This window comes from Tenebrio molitor, chromosome 8 (assembly GCF_963966145.1).
Source record: "Tenebrio molitor chromosome 8, icTenMoli1.1, whole genome shotgun sequence".
Classification (NCBI taxonomy): Eukaryota; Metazoa; Arthropoda; class Insecta; order Coleoptera; family Tenebrionidae; genus Tenebrio; species Tenebrio molitor.
In genome coordinates, this window is record NC_091053.1 from 17,294,513 (window position 1) to 17,312,871 (window position 18,359).

General features: G+C 33.9%; 1 protein-coding gene and 1 pseudogene across 2 annotated transcripts; both read left to right on the top strand.

Annotated features, from left to right (window-relative positions):
* Window positions 1–7,872: 7,872 nt before the first annotated feature.
* On the top strand, window positions 7,873–9,745 carry LOC138136476 (UDP-glycosyltransferase UGT5-like; annotated as a pseudogene).
* Window positions 9,746–13,888: 4,143 nt separating this feature from the next.
* On the top strand, window positions 13,889–16,062 carry LOC138136475 (UDP-glycosyltransferase UGT5-like). 2 transcript variants are annotated; one of them, XM_069055662.1, is made up of 5 exons: window positions 13,889–14,382; window positions 14,434–15,237; window positions 15,285–15,504; window positions 15,556–15,850; window positions 15,915–16,062. In XM_069055662.1, exons 1-4 carry the CDS (start codon window positions 14,145–14,147, stop codon window positions 15,830–15,832), a joined length of 1,539 nt encoding a protein of 512 aa, XP_068911763.1. In that variant the 5' UTR covers window positions 13,889–14,144; the 3' UTR covers window positions 15,833–15,850; window positions 15,915–16,062. The 2 variants fall into 2 exon arrangements, with proteins under 2 accessions (XP_068911763.1, XP_068911762.1); XM_069055661.1 differs by having other exon boundaries at window positions 15,556–16,062.
* Window positions 16,063–18,359: the final 2,297 nt, after the last annotated feature.

Consider the following 18,359-nt stretch of genomic DNA (forward strand, 5'->3'; position numbering starts at 1 on the left):
CGAGAACTGGATGCTGTAATTAATGTTTTCACAAGATTCTTAACAAACAGCTTAGAATTGTTTGCTTCATCACAACATTTACTTACGTCTCCATTAGAATTAACTGAACGTTTGGTGTTGCAAAATATGAAAGTCTTATAATTTTCTCATATGTAAAAGTGAGTGAAAAAACGCTTTTACAGTTAAAAACAATGTTTGGGTATTTAAAACTTTTCTAACGGGTCATAATCTAATAATAGAGAGTTTGCGGAACGTCATTTTTCGTTATGCTTATGTCTGATTTTATGTTATAAATATCACGTAATTCATAATTTTCAAAAGTATTTGCGGAAAATTTTCATAACTACAAAATATTATAATAATGCCCTTGCCCTTATAATTTGGCATTTATTTAGAAAACTGTCACCAAAATTTTTGAGTTTCTCGCAACCATTCGGCTGCGAAGCACATCTTCGAGTATTTCGAAGTTTTCAATGATATTATTTAGTTATCAACTTATCACAATGGACACAATGGACAAGTTAATATTTGTCAGATCCTGACATCTATCTTTATTAGACGTAAAGACCAACAAAATATAACGTTGAACTATATGATTGGCTACGTTATTTTTCAAAATAGTCTAAGAATCGGATATTACGATAAGCTTATACGTGAATCTTATGGTTGTAAGCATAAGGAAACGTTTTATAAGCAAAAAATTGCCTACCGCAAACAGGCTAATAAATACAGGAATGCTATAAATGTTTCTTGCATAGTAGATATCTGTGAAATTTGCCGCTTACAATACATAGCGTAACTGTATAGTACTAAACGTAAATTGCTGTGATTACTTGGTTGCCTAAATACAAGGGGCTTCGAAATTATATAATATAAAATAAAGCATTGTAACAAATATTTAAAATAAAATTATTTTACAACAAATTTCGCTGAATTCATTGAGTAAAGTTTGACTAAAAATTATCAGAACAAAAACAGCATCAAAAAATGTATTGCCTTCGAAGTAAAAGTGTTCATTGCAACGCTCCAGGCACTCGATTCTTCTTTTTCACTTATTTAAAAACATATTTTGCCGCATTGTCTGGCCAATATTGCGGCAGTAATTTCTTCCTGTAGTCTTTAAACACTTGGTTTTTATAATATTCTTTTACTGAAAAAAATTGTGTTTGCGTGATCTAGTCGTTCCTTTAATATTTAACAGTTTCCTCAGATTGTGGAAATTTTCCAGTAGATTTTCTTTTATTGCCTTTTCAGCCTGGACAAATCAATTGATTATACCTCTAACGTGGACCTTCAAAGACGTTTCTTTGTTGAAATGTTTTGTAAGGATTCATGCACAATAAATCGCAGCCAACTAGGATGTTAGAAATATTTATAATAACCCTGTATTTGTACTATTTTGTCATTGAAATATTTAAACCAAAACTGGCAACATTAAGGTAATAACCTTAATTTCCTCATCCTAAATCATTAAATCATTAAATTCAAATTGAAGTAATATCAGGAATCGTAAAAAGGAAAGGTACCATCAGTCTTATGAGAAACTCTTTTCACCTCTCAGCTATTTTGTCAACGATTCATTTCCTCATTAATGGGTGGCGTCGCTTCATTTTGTGCTCTGCGGCGGACCAGAGCAGAAGACTGGTGAAGCCTCACCGTCTACGAAAGCTCCAAGGAACAAATACATAATGAATGAAAAATCTTTTAAGACTAATTTAGAAAAAGTCGGTTTGTTTTTCCAATCGTTAAATGCAATAGGATCACATACTTGGCGATAATGAATTTTAATCAAGTTAAATTAAGGGTTTTATAAACGAAATTTCCAAAGAAATACAGTCACGGGCACAAAAAGCGACTCCTTATAATTTTTTTAATAAATAATCTTGAAATATCCCTCCGCCACCCGGCGGCACGGAAATTTTGCCGGAGTACATACACTATTACGGAAAAAAAAAATAAAATTTGTTACACAGTCTAGGACTGGTTTTACAAATCTATGAGGGGCATGATGACCAACTCAATAGACCGGGACCAATGGCTTAACGTGACTTCCGAATCACGAGACAGAATATAGCCTTTTTTTTAATTTCGCCCTGGGTCGGAATTGAACCCGCGACCCTCACGTTCCTGAGCCGAAACGGACTCCCTTAGGCTATCTTCTGCCTTTTTGAATTTCAACTATCAATGTGTTTCCTAAATCCAGAATTTTTAAATTTTTAAAAAGAGATTGCGGTACTATTCCCGTTGCTAAAATTATAAGTGGTAAAATAGAAATTTTTTCTAAACTCCAAAGATTTCTCATAGCAACGGAGAGCTCTAAATATTTATTAATTTTTGTGTTATATGTCTGCGTTATATTATGGGAATTTGGAACAGCTATATCTAAAAGATATGCTTGCTTTTGTTGTTTATTTAAAATAATAATATCTGGTCTGTTATGCAGAATGTGAATGTCAGTTAAAACTGTTCGATCAAAATATAATTTGTAATTACATTTTCCAAACAACTTTCTGGTGTATAACTATAATGTGGTTGTGTATTCTTTAATAAATTGAATTTAACAGATAAATTCATATGTATAATTTTAGCGAGTATATCATGACGTTTCTTATATTCGCTTTGAGCCAAAACGGGGCAAGAAGAAATGATGTTTTCAATGGTTTCCCCTTCAGTTCCGCAAATCCTACATTTATCGATGATCGATTTTAATTATATTTGTGCCTATTTTTCTTTTTAATAATTAAATTGGGATATTTTCAATGATCGGGAGTGCTATGGTCACCATGGCAACCAAACTGTTTTGTTTAAATAAATGATTATTATTACTTCCATGTTGTGTTTTTGTCGGTTGTCTTACGTGTTAAAAGATTTAATTTGACAATACGAGATACTAATTCAAAATACTGTTGAAATTTTGGCAATTTTTCATAACATAAAATGTTTTCTAAAACATTACTTTTATCATTTTTCATTAAAATCTTATTTGCTGTGTTTAATGTTTTGTTTGTCGGATATTCTTTGGCAAAGAATAACTTAAATAACACTTATCAATGCAACATGATACCAAAAAATTTTTCTAAGACAATGAATTACTTCAAATTCCGAGTAAAATTCAAAGTGAGTCGTTTTTTGTGCCGGTCAGTGTACATATTTTCTTTTACTTTAGTGCAAGAAAAGAACTAATAAATGAAAGTGAAATTTAAATTTAATTTGTTTTGCGCCATAATTTTGAATGTTTAAAATTAGATTTTTGTTAGGATCGAACTAACATAATTCCACTCCCGTAAATGCTTGTTAAGGATGTTTTGTTGAAATTATTGGAAATTAGAGGGATTGAGGGAAAGAGGGCTTACCCCACTCGACCACACTAATTGCTGGCCAAGAAACATGAATGCGCCTTATACTCCATTAGGAGGAAAGGATTTAGAGAGAGAATTTAGCGAACCTTTCTGGACCATTACAATACACAAACCAAAACAAAATCAAAGTTTATCTGATATAGCAAACAGAAAGGCTTTGAAAATCGATTATATTCATGGTCGATGTTTAATAAAAATAAGATGTGGGCTTTTCAGAAGGACGTAGATATATCTTGTTGTATTTTGATGAAGTTCGAACGAGTTGCAGAACCTGACTGAAATTGTAAAAATTGCCCCAAAAATAAAAACTAAGTGTAAATGGTGTTCATATAACAGTGCCCGTAAATAACTTCTTTTACGTCATCTCTTTAGGTGCAGTCTCATTAGTCATTAGTCATTACGTTTGCATCGTCGTAAGATTTTTGGATACATTTTTGAATATTAGTGTTAGATTTGGCTGCAATATTTCCTATATAATGAAAATGAGATGAAGCGTCCATAATATGAAATCCCAGGAAGCGGTCGTAAATAACTCCATCTACGTAATATCTTACAAAAGCAATTTGCTCAACTTCAGAAATATCTTTGGTCTCCTTATAATAATTGCAAAACATGATGCACGTTCTTAAGTCAGCAGATATTTGTCTTAATAGATTTTTTTTTTCACTTTAGTATAATTGCATGATAACTCCTAGGATACGAAATACGTAAACATGTCTATAACAACCGGGGAATAATACAGGGCGTAATAAGAATAAGCGGGCGTAATGAATTCATAACGCCCTCATCAATTCAAAATTGCAAAGATGCCAATTTTTTTTTCTTTAAGAACACGTATAGTGAAAAATAAAATCTTGTATGCACCACGGCGTCACCGAATGATTACGCCCATCGAACGATATCCACCTCTCGGGCTAAAGCCCTCGAGCTAGATTCGTCGTTCTCCGGGCGTAATCATCGTTGTAACGCCCTTGGTGCATAAATAGCTATTATGCATTAAGGGAGATATGAACATGATTTTTCCCTAAGGTTGACGTGGTTAAATCCGAGGGCCTTTGGCCCGAGAAATTATAAGGCAACCGAGTGGAAAACCATGAATATCTCCCGTGGTGCATACAATATTTTATTTTTTAGTCTCTGTACTTAAAAGTTAAAATTTTATTAAAAATATTTAGCAGGGAAGATTGCGTGAATATGTGGTTGCTATAGTTTCGTTCTCATGAGTTTGTTATCAACAATGTGGAGGACGAAAAAATTTGACAAATCCCAAGGGAGATATGAGTTGTTTTTCACAATCTGTATCTATGACGAAAAGAAACAATATCGTGTTACTAAAAAATAAAGTATATTATAATTGACGTCTGCGGCCGGTTGCAGCAAAATGTTTCGTTGCGAGACAAAATGTTGCGTTTAGTTCCGTCACTGCGTGTGGCAATTATTGGAATTAGATGGATGAGAACCTAATACAACATTCAACGTATTGTCGATAACTATTCAATGAGGAGATATCTCATTCAAAGATAAAACACATTAACTCTACATTAGCTCCACCTATTGGATCATCAAGAGAGTACATTAGAAATTGCTGCGTTCTGTCGCCAGGGTGTGACTCCAAGTTAAAATAATAATAACTTTGCTCTAACTGTAATAATCTCATAGAATAGTTTTGCAATATTGAGCGTCTGTTAAAAATAGGTACTATTGCGATCATTAAATTTTGGACATCATTTTTCTATCATATAAAAAAAATCACTCTAAATTATGCTTTACTGAAATTGTCACACATGAATGATGAGTTTCTTGTCAAATGTATCTACAATTTGTGAACATGAGCAATGACAAAATATTGAGTTTATAGTTTTTATTTATTTATTTTCTATTTTTTATTAATTAAAACCTCGTTCTATTCCATTTGTCTGATTTTTAAAACTTCTTGAATGTTTTGTCGCTAAATCTGACATTCTCATTTTCAAAATTGACACAATCAAAATTAAGGTTATTAATACATAAAATAAAGATCGTTTCAGAATGTATGACAGCTTGATGACACTAGTGTCCAAAATTTATTGATCGCGACCGTACACGTCTTAAGAGATGATAATGTAAACAGCAATGCAACAGTGTTTTCACATTTAATATTTATTGTAGTAAATTTAGCACCAATGTTATTATTTATTGTCAATTCACGATAAATGTAGATAAGGCATTAAGGGGTAGCTGTGATTTATTTTTATCATGTTGGGTGAACTGACTCAATTTTATATCTTTTCCTGTCAGAAATATGACATGACAGTTGCGACATTCAAATTTGAACAAAGTTGTCTAATTTAATTTCATTAAAAAATCTTGTTTTTAATCAAGTGTCTAAAAGAGAACGTATTTCCAGAATCCTGTGGAATTCGAAAATATTTAATTTTTGCCGCTCTATTGCATATTGTGGTGCCAAATAAAAAAAAACAGGTTATGTAAGTTCATTAATGACAAATGTTTAGAATTTGGAAAAAGTGAAGAAAATCACAAGCAAAATAGCTAAGACGTCGAAATCACAACTGACGCTAAGATTTAATAATTTGACATTTGACTGTTGACACCTAATTTGACGGCTTCAAAAGGAAGTTAAATTTAATTTCCTTGAGTTTGACACAATAAAACTATAGAACCGTACAATTCCACAGGACTCTTGAGTCTTGATAGATGTTCTTTTATAGACACCTTTTATTATTTATTAACGTTCAAGTTGGCAACGATGTTACCGTTTCTGTCACAAAATTTAACCTTAATTGAAATCAACTTAACTTAACCCGAAAGCCATCAATTTCTATTACGGAATTTTATTTGTTCTGTAATTACTACCAACAATATTACCAGATGTCGTAGCCACCCCTTGGCCCTTATCCACATTCATCGTGAATAGACAATATACAGGGTTATTCACGAAAGGGGTATTTCTGAATTTCTTTTTGCCGCAACCCATTATACACATTGCAACAATATCTTGATTTCAAATTTTGAAAATAATCATAACTGAATCCACGACGGCTCTTAGCCTGTCTCTTTGACGTTAAAGCAAAAAATCTTTGTCAATTCAAAAAAATTGTTTTTACAATAACGACGAAAAGACTGATATGATCCTCATTTTGGAGAGCGTGGAAGGAATTCTGTCGCCGCTGTGGATGTTTCCAAGCCGATGGTTTTAGACACTTCGGACATCTTTTACATTAACTTAATTTGTTAATTTATTTGTTGAATTTTGATTAAATACAGGTTATCTGCCAATCTGACATTTCTGACAAATCTATTCAACTTACTTTAATTTCTAATTTAAAAGAAATAACACATTTGATTTAGTAGTCACTGCCATTGTATTGTTGGTTGCGGCAAAATAAAAATTGAGAAGTACCCCTCTCGTGAATAACCCTGTACAGTGTGGTGATAAAGTAAGGAACAAAATTGCAAAATCGTACGGGTCGAATTTATTTACAAAAATGTCATCTTGTGACAAGCAATTTGTTTAAAATAACCAATTTTTTTAAATGACAACTCTTACTTTTTTCTTCACTTTCTGATAGACCTTCCCACTATCTAACTAAACGATGAACGAAAAAAATTAATACCTTACATAACGATTTTTTTGGACAAATGACAAATTTTACTTCAAAAAATTAATTTAATTTTTAATGTAAATTTTTTTTTGTATACATTTATTTAAAACAGTAGGTTTATTTTAATAGACCAAACAATTTAGAAGAAACTGCAACGTCCTGACGCCAGGGTGAGTTCCAGCTAAAAAAGAAAAATAAATGAGCAACCCTTACAGTTCTTCCTCATTCCAAAGCTGTGCTTCTAGATTCATTAGTGTTGCAATAATCACATTTCTACAAGAAGACAAATTTAAATCAATATTATAAACTGGTCCTTGTAGAAAAGTTTTGTAATATTAAATAATTTTTTACGTGTTGATTTCCTGAGCGGGGTTTTGAACCCGCAACCAAACTACAAACAGAGAAACCCCCAGACTATTTGCAACATCCCGAGTACTTGTTCGTGGCTGGTTTTCAATTTCGTGAAGAGTTTCTTCTTCGGCAAGTAAAATGCGATCTTCTCATTAGCGGCTAGGATCACGCTTATTCATTTTGAAACGTTCGAATTCGCGAAGATGCTGCACAACGTTTACAAAGGTTCGTGCTAGCACTGAAGGATCTCGGGCTTCGCCATAAATGAAAATCGTATTGGATTTCTCCAGGTTGGTGAAAGCCATTTGTGGTTAAGATTGAGGTTCTTGTCAAAGTAACTTCATTTTGTATTAAATGACTACAAAAAAGTCGACTATTATTTTTTTGAACCCTTTTTTCATAAAACTCAGTGGCTCCCAATTTTTTTTTTTTTTAACTTTTAGCCCCTTTTTGATACGATAATTGGAAAACGCAACTTACATTTTATAATCTGATCTGTACAACAAAGTAAACATTTAATGTTATCTATGTATATTCGCGATAAAAATGAAACATCCGCATAACAACTTTCCAGTGCTATCAGTAATAAAATATAAGTCAACATGCTTGTTGTACTTGTTGGGCTGTTGGTTATATTTGATGCGTCACATGGTGCAAGGATCTTGGGAGTTTTTCCAGGGCCAATACCTAGTCATTACTTTCTCAGCAATTCCTTAATGAAAGGATTGGCAGAAAAGGGTCACGACGTAACAATGATTAGTCCATTTGTTGATAAGATTCCACCAAAAATTGGTTCGTACAAGAATATTGTACTTACAGGATTTGCAGAAGAGCACGAGCGTAAGTCCATTTCATTTGTAATTTAGTTAAATAAACAAAAATAACCTAGGTCTGGTGAAAGGAATAAATGTTTTGCCATTCTCCCAATTCTTGCGAAGATTATAAACATGTGTGAACAAACTTTCAATCATACAGATGTGCAAAAACTTATCCATTCTGGTGATAAGTTTGATGTTGTTATCGTGGAATTGTTAATGAATGATGCACACAATATTCTCGCATCTCATTTCAATGCTCCACTTGTTCTCTTTAGCACAGTTGGAGTGAACACTTGGATTAATCAATTAGTTGGAAATCCACAACCCCTCGCTTACGTACAGGATGCATTTCTCGGATTTTCCGGCAAAATGTCATTTTTCCAAAGATTACTTAACACTGTAGGGTACGTCGCTGAACAAGGTATGAATTATTTGTACATGTTCCCACAACAAGACAAGCTGGTCAAGAAATATTTTCCAACTGGACCTAGCCTATATGATGTTATCTACAATGCTTCAATTTTGCTTGTCAACTCGCATCCAAGCATTGATCAGCCTGTTCCGCGCGTTCCAAGCATGATCGATGTTGGTGGACTTCATGTGAAACCTCCAAAACCATTGCCCAAAGATTTACAAGAACTGCTAGACAGGGCCGAAGAGGGTGTGGTTTATTTCAGTTTAGGTTCATATTTAAAGAGTGCGTTTCTTCCAGAAGAAAAGAGACAAATATTTGTCAAAGCTTTTTCCAAGTTGAAACAGACAGTCTTGTGGAAGTGGGAAGAAGACAGTCTCCCGGGGCAGCCGGCAAATGTTCATTTGGCAAAGTGGCTACCACAACAAGACATTTTAGGTAATAACGAAAAAAAAAATGTTTCGATGAATGATAACCTTATTTAAGCTCATCCAAATGTTAAACTTTTTATAACCCATGGCGGTTTCTTGAGTACAACAGAGACAATTTACAATGGAGTTCCCGCTTTGGCGATCCCAATCATGGGTGATCAAAACTTGAACGCTCAGCAAATAGTGAATCAAGGAATAGGGCTTTCGATGAGCTTCCAAGAAATTACCGAAGAAGCTTTAACCGACAAAATTAACGAACTTTTGACGAATCCAGAGTAAAAATTACGAAATTATTCCCACCGGGTGTTATGATTTGTTCGTTTTAGATACACCAAAAATGCCAAGAGCAAATCAAAACTTTTTCATGACAGACTGGTTAGTCCACTGGACACGGCAATTTATTGGGTCGAGTATGTCATACGACATGGGGGAGCTCCACACTTAAGAGTTGGTGGTTTAGATTTGCCTTGGTACCAATATTTCCTTCTAGATGTGATAGTCGTGGTGTCAGTAGTGACATTAGTTGCTTTGTTAATTTTGTATCAAAGTATTAAAAAAATATTTTCGGTTTGTCGCAAACAAAGAAAGCAAAAATTGAATTGAGATTTCAAAAGAATAGAAAGTAATGACTAATGATTTGGAAAGAGGGAATTCTTGGAAAAAAACTGCCAATGATTTTTTCTCAGTTTTTACAAGAAAGTGGTTCTTTTGTTGTAAAACAAAATGTACACAGTGTGTACATAAAACATGGAATAAATTCTCTATTATCGAATGCAGAAGTTTATTTATTTATTAAATAAAATAATATACCTTTTTGAATTTCAACTACCACTGTGTTACCTAAATCCAGAATTTTTAAAAAGAGATTGCGGTACTATTCCCGTTGCTGAACTTTTTTTTTTTTTTTTTAATTTGCCATTCCCGTTTTTTGCCATACGGCTTTTACGGTACCTTTCGGTCGGCCGTTTTCCAATTCATTTTTCCTTTATTATTTCCATTATCCTCTTCAGGTGATGCGACGGGGCTCCGGGGCACTTTCCCCGGCCACCCACGCCCATTCCACCTCACATTCACAGACATACACAACAACATTTATACACCCATGGGCGCCCTTCCCAACGGTCTTCCTTCCACCACCCTACCGTCAGCCCTGAGGAGACATACACACACATCCATGGCCCGGCGGAGGTTCCTTCCTTTGAAAAAATCCTCCCCCTTCGGTGGGATTCGAACCCACTAGCATCGGGGCCGCGACCTCGGAGTACTTTCTCCGACAGCCATGCGGCCACTGAGCCACCCTTATAAGTGGACTTATAAGTGGTAAAATAGATTTTTTTTTAAACACCAAAGATTTCTCATAGTAACGGAGAGCTCTAAATATTTATTAATTTTTGTGTTATATGGCTGAGTTATATTATATGAATTTGGAACAACTATATCTAAACGATATGCTTGCTTTTGTTGTTTATTTAAAATAATAATGTCTGGTCTGTTATGCTGAATATGAATGTCAGTTAAAACTTTTCGATCAAAATATAATTTGTAATTGTCATTTTCCAAACAACTTTCTGGTTTATAAATGTAATGTGGTTGTGTATCCTTTAATAAATTGAATTTAACAGCTAAATTCATGTGTATAATTTTAGCGAATATATCATGACGTTTCTTATATTCGCTTTGAGCCAAAACGGTGCAAGAAGAAATGATGTCTTCAATGGTTTCCCCTTCAGTTCCGCAAATCCTACATTTATCGATAATCGATTTTAAATCGCATATGCGTTTTTTACAATTTCTTGTATTGATAACACGATCTTCTATTGCAAATATAAAACCTCAGGGTGAATATTTGATTTCTTAAGCCATGCATGAGAAGCCTGAATATTAATTTCTGGTTGTTCCAGTTCTTTAAAGTATCTCCCATGTAAAGACTTCTGTTTTATATTTACTATAGTGGCAGGTATATTTGATTTGATGATAACTTTCTTAAAGTCGGACAAAACTACTTCTGGGTAATCAGCTAAGGTTTCATCATCTAAATACCAAATATTCAGTTGAAAATCCAAAGCTAAAATAATTGGTTGAATGGCAAATGTATGAAAATCCTGGAAAATTCGAGATTACTAACTTACTCATTTACTTAATCATCATGCCTTTTTATCTTTCCCGGTGTAAAGCATGTGGGAGTTGGTGTAAGTTTTTTCCCCACATCTCTTTCCTTTCTTTTGTGTCATGTTTTTTTGTTTCACTCCTTCCCAGCTACCGTCTCGTTTCTCCACTGCCGCTTTAATTTCTTCAGTCCAAGTCCTTGTGGCTCGCCTTTCTTTTTTTCTTGGAGGTCTTTTCCTTTTGAAATTTCTTTATGACTTTTAACTGTGTCTCCAGAACAGCAAAAGAGCTCGCATTTGTTAAAATTTAATTCAAGACCATTTTTTCTGGATAAATTGATAACTTTCTTAAAGTCGGACAAAACTACTTCTGGGTAATCAGCTAAGGTTCCATCATCTAAATACCAAATATGTATTCAGTTGAAAATCCAAAGATAAAATAATTGGTTGAATGAGTAAAAATCATAGAACCGCAAGGAAATCCTTGTTGGGCTCCAACAGAAGAAGAAATTAAATGATCACCGAAAAATAAAGTTGAAGGATTCCTATAGCATTGATAAAGATAAGGGTAAAGAAGTGGGGTATGACATTGCACTTCTTTTAGAATACAATCCCGTTCGACTGAGTTAAAGGCGTTTTTGAAATCTAATTTAGGAACAACTTTATTATTAAGTTAAATAATTAAAAAAATGTCAGTTTTCCCCACGGTTCATTGGCCTGTGGTTGTGGATCTTTTCTAATACAACTTGTACGACTGACCCGAAAGAACTTTGTCTTGTTAAACACGTTTTGGAAGATGTGACTTTACAATTGCTTATTAAATTTGCCAATGGGCACTGGAGATAAATTTACTAAATTGCAAAATATTAATTATAATAACCAATCTTGTTGGGTATTATGTATAATCTCCGGTTATTATTCATAATGACCGGTTAATCACATTTCCCGGAACGTACACTTCTATTCAAAAAAAAAGCGTACACGTATTGAGAGCCAATGTAAATGGGGATAAAATTAATTAATCGTTTCCAAGAAAACGTATTACGGTATTACTGACATTTTGTATGTATGTCAAATGTGTGAAAATTGTTTTTTATAAATTTTTAAATTGTTGTTAGATTGTTGAGAGTTGCCTTTTTCTATAAATTTACGAATAAAAGTTTGAGCTGTGTTTGTAGTAATTCAGTAATTGGTAATACTTGCGTAATAAATAAGGCTCAACATTTACACACATTAAAATCTCGAAAAATACATCGATAAAATCCAGCTATTAGCATGGGTTTTGTTACAGGTTTCTAAGTAACAACAATTAAAGGATAGGTTTACAGTATGGTAATCTAGCCAAAATTGTGCTCACTACTTGTACGCTTTTTTTTTTTAATAGAAGTGTACATATTTTTACGTAAAATGTAAAATTTCTTATAATAGTTGTTAATACGAGTACATAATTCGAGTTGAACGATGCAGCATGCCTCTGCCTTGTTGTTTGTTACATCCCACAATTTAAATCGAAATGACGAAAGTAACACGTTCTATTACTAAACCAGATACTAGCAGTAATAACGTAGTAATATGTAATTATTTACGAACCAAGTGCGAGAAGACATTTTTCGTGCATGAGCGCATTATTTGACACACGAGCTACGAAGGAACGAGTGCTTCATTCGCGCAAATGTGCCGAATACTTCTTCGCGCTTGGGAATATTTACAATGATTTTTGAAACGAACATTATGTCTGATTTGTTGTGTACCATTTGTGAATAGCTTGCCAACGCGTCAGTCGAATTAATAGTGATTTACATTCACTCTTTCGAAATTGTCTTGTATCAAAGTATTAAAAAAATATCTTCAGTTTGTCGGAGGCACAGAAAGCAAAAATTGAATTAAGATTTAAAAAGGAAAGAGGTAATTGTCTTTCTCTCAGTAGCCTTGCTTTAGATTTCTTGCATGATATGATTATTCATTATTCTACTATTTTTTTTAAATATTTATATTTTAATTTTTGGCACGTACGAAGATACGTAGATACGGTACACACAAGATAATGGTTAAATTATTATTAGCTAAATTGAGCATTTTTTTAAAATTTGTTATTACATATCTATATCACCTTACGTTATATCTATTTTAGGTTCATAAGCTAACTCAGTTGTTATATACAGGGTGTTTCTGAAATGCGTGTGTTAATTTTAACCAGTGGAAGAACGCGCCAAATCATGGAACTTTTTTCTATAACATTTTTACGAAAAAGCAATACACATTGATTTAAAATTTGGAATAAATTAACCATCAAAGTGTATACCCGCCTATGAGTAAGGGCGAAAATTTTCTGTTGTGATAGAAACAGAGTTTTGTTAAAAAGTTCCATTATTATAGAAAAAAATAAATAATCAAAATTTAGATTCTCATGGTTACAAAAAATAGAAACTAGTTAATCACACAAAACGACTCGTTTGGTAAAAATTGTGGGACAAAAAATCTTGGAATACTTTTACGAATTTTACAAAATGTTATAGAGAAAAGTTTCATAAATTGGCGATTTCTTTCACTGGTTAAAATTAACACACGTATTTCAGAAACACCCTGTAGACTTCAGTTCATTATTTGTAACCAACATTTTAAAAGCGTTAATTTTAATAATGACAAAGTATTCATACATTAATAATTATTCTAAGCCGGTCCTGCTTATAAGCTCCACCTCCTCGCGTGGTTACAGTTAGTCAGCGATGAAATGATGTGGAAATGCGTGTTGACGTCCAGAAAACTGAATCGGTCGTGCATATAGCCTCGGCACTATAAAGATTGGAGCAACAACTATACTAGCAGTAATAACGTAGTGACACTCAATTTAAAAGATAAAACGACCTTGGCCTTTAAAGTGTCTCCTTGGCTGATAAGTTTACTACCGCATCTGTCAATGTAAATAACTATTTTTGTAATCTGATCTATGCAACAATGTAAACATTGAATGTTATCTGTATACGTGATAAAAATGAAAAACGTTTATAATACAAACCCACATGACAACCTTCCAGTGCTATCATTAGTAACAAAAAATAAGTGAAAATGTTTGTTTTACTTGCTGGGGTGTTATGTATACTTGATGTTGCACATAGTGCAAGGATCTTGGGAGTATTTCCAGTGGCATCACCTAGTCATCACATTCTTGGCAATTCTTTATTGAAAGGATTGGCGGAAAAAGGCCACGACGTAACAATGGTTAGTCCATATGATGATGAGAATCCACCAAGAAATGGTTCGTACAGGAGTATCGTACTTACAGGAAATGCAGAAGAGCGCCAGCGTGAGTTTATTTCATTTTTATAATTCAGTTAAATAAACAAAAATCATCCAGGTATGGCTAAAGGATCAAATATTTTCGAAACGGAAAAGAAAAGCTTCTCAATTCTACCCCCGATCCTTGCGGTTCATATAAAAATGTGTGAACTAACTCTCAATCATACAAATATGCAAAAACTTATCCATTCTGGTGATAAGTTTGACGTTGTTATCGTGGAAACGTTTATGAATGATGCACAAAATGTGCTCGCAACACATTTCAATGCTCCACTTGTTCTCTTTAGCGCGCTTGGAGCGAACACTTGGATTAATCAATTAGTTGGAAATCCACAACCCCTCGCTTACGTACCGGAAACTTTTTTCGGATTCTCCAGCAAAATGTCATTTTTCCAAAAATTAGTTAATACTGTAGCGCACGTCGCCCAACTAGGTGTGAATCATTTGTACATGTTGCCACAACAAGACAAGTTGGTTAAGAAATATTTTCCAAATGGACCTAGCGTATATGATGTTATGTACAATGCTTCAATCTTGCTTCTCAACTCACATCCAAGCACTAATCAGCCTGTTCCGCACGTTCCAAGCATGATCGATGTTGGGGGACTTCATGTGAAACCTCCTAAACCATTGCCCAAAGACTTGCAAGAATTGCTAGATGGGGCCAAAGAGGGTGTGATTTATTTCAGTCTAGGTTCACATATAAAGAGTGCGCTTCTTCCGCAGGAAAAGAGGCAAATACTTCTCAACACTTTTTCCAAGTTGAAAGAGACAGTCTTGTGGAAGTGGGAAGAAGATAGTCTTCCGGGGCAACCGGCAAATGTTCACTTGGCAAAGTGGCTACCACAACAAGACATTTTAGGTAACAATGACAAAAACAACTTTCGATGAATGATAAATTTGTTACAGGTCATCCAAATGTCAAACTCTTTATAACTCATGCTGGTTTGTTAAGCACAACGGAAACAATTTACCACGGAGTTCCAGCTCTGGCGATTCCAATTGTTGCTGATCAACACTTGAACGCTCGACAAATAGTGAATCAAAGAATAGGGCTTTCGATGAACTTGCAAGAAATTACCGAAGAAGCTTTAACTGACAACATTAACGAATTATTGACGAATCCAAAGTAAAAATTGCGAAATTAGTCCCACCGGGTGTTACAACTTTTTCATTTTAGATACACCAAAAATGCCAAGAGCAGGTCAAAACTTTTTCACGACAGACTGGTTAGTCCACTGGACACGGCAATTTATTGGGTCGAGTATGTGATACGACATGGGGGAGCTCCACATTTAAAAGTTGGAGGTTTAGATTTACCTTGGTACCAATATTTCCTTCTAGATGTGATTGTGGTGGTGTCAGTGGCGACTTTAGTTGTTTTGTTTGTTTTGTATCGAAGTATTAAAAAAATATCTTCGGTTTGTCGCAAGCAAAAAAAGCAAAAATTGAATTAACATTTGAAGGGAAAAGAGGTAACTCTGCTCCGAAAGCAATTATTACAAAGAGTGATTTAATTGATACGACAATTCTATACAGTGTATACCGAGCGATTAACAAGAAAACAAATCAAGAGTGCTGCCGCATCTTTTTCAGGCACATTTGAGACAATCTCTTATTCTGAAATACTTGATGATAAATCTTTTTTTGCTTTTATCAATTTTATTAAAGTGTGATCTTTCAGGAATATATTATTATGCTTTACAACTTCCAGCTAATGTATTTGTTGTTTTGTATACATACATTACAACACTGTAGCAAAAGAAAATATTTCGTCAACCAGGTCTTTCGATAAACTCCGGGAATTCTATTTTTGTGTCAAAAGTCGCAAAGTTTTTGGAAATGTTTTCTTAACGTGATGAAAGATATGCATTCTTTTAGTTAGAAGCTATCTATAGTTTCTCAACTTTCTTTTCTTTAAATGTTTCGTAAAATACCTGGAGTTCATCAAGAAAAAAATTATCGATACTTTTGCTACGCTAGAATCTGCAACGTTCTGACGCTTGCAATATTGAACATCTGTGATATATTATATTACATTACGAGAGTAGTAAAGAGCATATTACGTACAAGAGAATTAATTGCATACGAGCGACGAAGGAGCGAGTAATGTAAATCCACGTGTCTTTAAGGAGAACACACCAATAAAGTTGCGCGGCAGACGCAACTACGTTGGTCGAGTCCATTCTTCGATTTTTAGGGTGGGAAGGTAGAACCGCTTCGCTTACCGGCCATGCAGCGTCAGAGGCGTACGTTCATTCGTGATCTGCTTTGCCAGTGTTCGTTTCGTTGTTTCGTGATTTCAGGGTTGTTTTCTATTGCAATGAAATCAGTTCTTTTCGGAACTAAATAATTTTTATTTCTTTATTTGAGCGAGGTTGGTATTGATAAAAACGGTATCACAATCATTCAAATAAAAACGTATGCCCCCATTTCTGAACGCAAGTGATACGCCACTGGACAAAACTCCACGGACAGATTTGGATGACTAAACGTGTTCTCTTCATCTTCTGGAGACATGTCGGGAGCGTTATTGATTTCATTTAATGTGTTACCATAATCGGAATCTTTACTAGCAATTCTATTTTGTCTCTTCGCACCATTATTTTTTCTCATACCTCTCTAGCCTTGAAACGTCGTTCTGAAAATTTTTGTGTATGATATCCCACTATATTGTTATTATGTTATTTGATTTTTCAATTGTTTTTAAAATAAATATGCCCTTTGTATTATAATCAACAAGAGCGCTGTAACATCTACCTTCGTATGAACCTTTTAAAGAAAAATTAATTCTTTTGCCCCCAACAAATTTATTCACTATTGAATTGTAACATTCTGAAGCATTATTATCACCATCAAATAAAAGACAGTGATCATCACGAATGTGACACTCAAAATGCAACCACAAAACTGAAAATATTTTTTCCATTAATGCATGTTTATAAACTTTTCTATTCCCATTCTTTCCAATTTGGAAGCCGTTGTTGGTCAGTTGGGCCGAACTACCTGTGTCTAATGTCGAGTAAACGGCCAAACTGTAGGTAATTAGTTGTTCACAGAAAAGATTCAATATTGAATATTAGCACCCCTACTAATTTACACAGAAACTAGGAAAATGCCTATCATCTTTTTGAATAAACGTCTGAGTGGATAGATTCTGACAGGGTTCCAAGTATGTATTTCTGACAAATGGAGAAAGTTGGAAGTATTATCCGATAGCAGATTTTTTTCTGGATTTATTTGTGCAGGTAATGAAAACAGGCGCTATTGTAATCCTATCTTTCTTATATAGAGATATAGTATAGCCTTTTGGGAAGACGTCACGATTTTCTTTCTCGTTTTCTCCTGTTTGAAATGACAGAAAAAAATGCGATGCGTTTATTTATTATTGGTTACAAATTTGAAAGATAATAGTTATTCATGATCAATTCAAATTAGTTTCTGACTAGTTCAAACATACGTGAAGTTACTAGATAGTGGCGTCCTCGCAAATGGGTAAAAATTGGACTCTAACAACTATTTTTGCATTAAAATTTGATTAATAGTGACAGTTGTTTGATGTTTATTAGCTAAAGATAGCAGAGATACGAAAAATCTGACACTGTCAAAGTCATAGTTGCCTCTTATCTAAGTAATTGTTGATTGCACGGTATTTACAGTTCAATTTTTACCCATTTACCCATGACGTCATTAGCTAATAACTTTTACGTATGTTTGAGCTAGGATCCGAAACAAATTTGAATTGGTCATAAATAACACTAATATCAATATCTGTTTATGTTGGAATGAACATCAGTGGTGCAAATGACCTGACCTGTCACTATGATAACTCATATGAAAGTTAATGCCACATGTGTGCGATTTGCACCACTGATGTTCAATCCAACGTGAACAGTATACTGTGAGCGACAAAAGTATGAAATAAATTCATTAAAAATTAACCAATATTTTTTTTGAAAAAATCTTTGAACAGGTCAATTTTAG

Excerpts from the sequence above, each read along its gene's own strand:
- LOC138136475 (XM_069055661.1), top strand. The coding sequence starts at position 14,145 with ATGTTTGTTTTACTTGCTGGGGTGTTATGTATACTTGATGTTGCACAT. Across the intron at positions 15,238-15,284 it reads ACCACAACAAGACATTTTAG|GTCATCCAAATGTCAAACTC; the intron begins GTAACAATGACA and ends AATTTGTTACAG. Across the intron at positions 15,505-15,555 it reads GAATTATTGACGAATCCAAA|ATACACCAAAAATGCCAAGA; the intron begins GTAAAAATTGCG and ends TTTTCATTTTAG.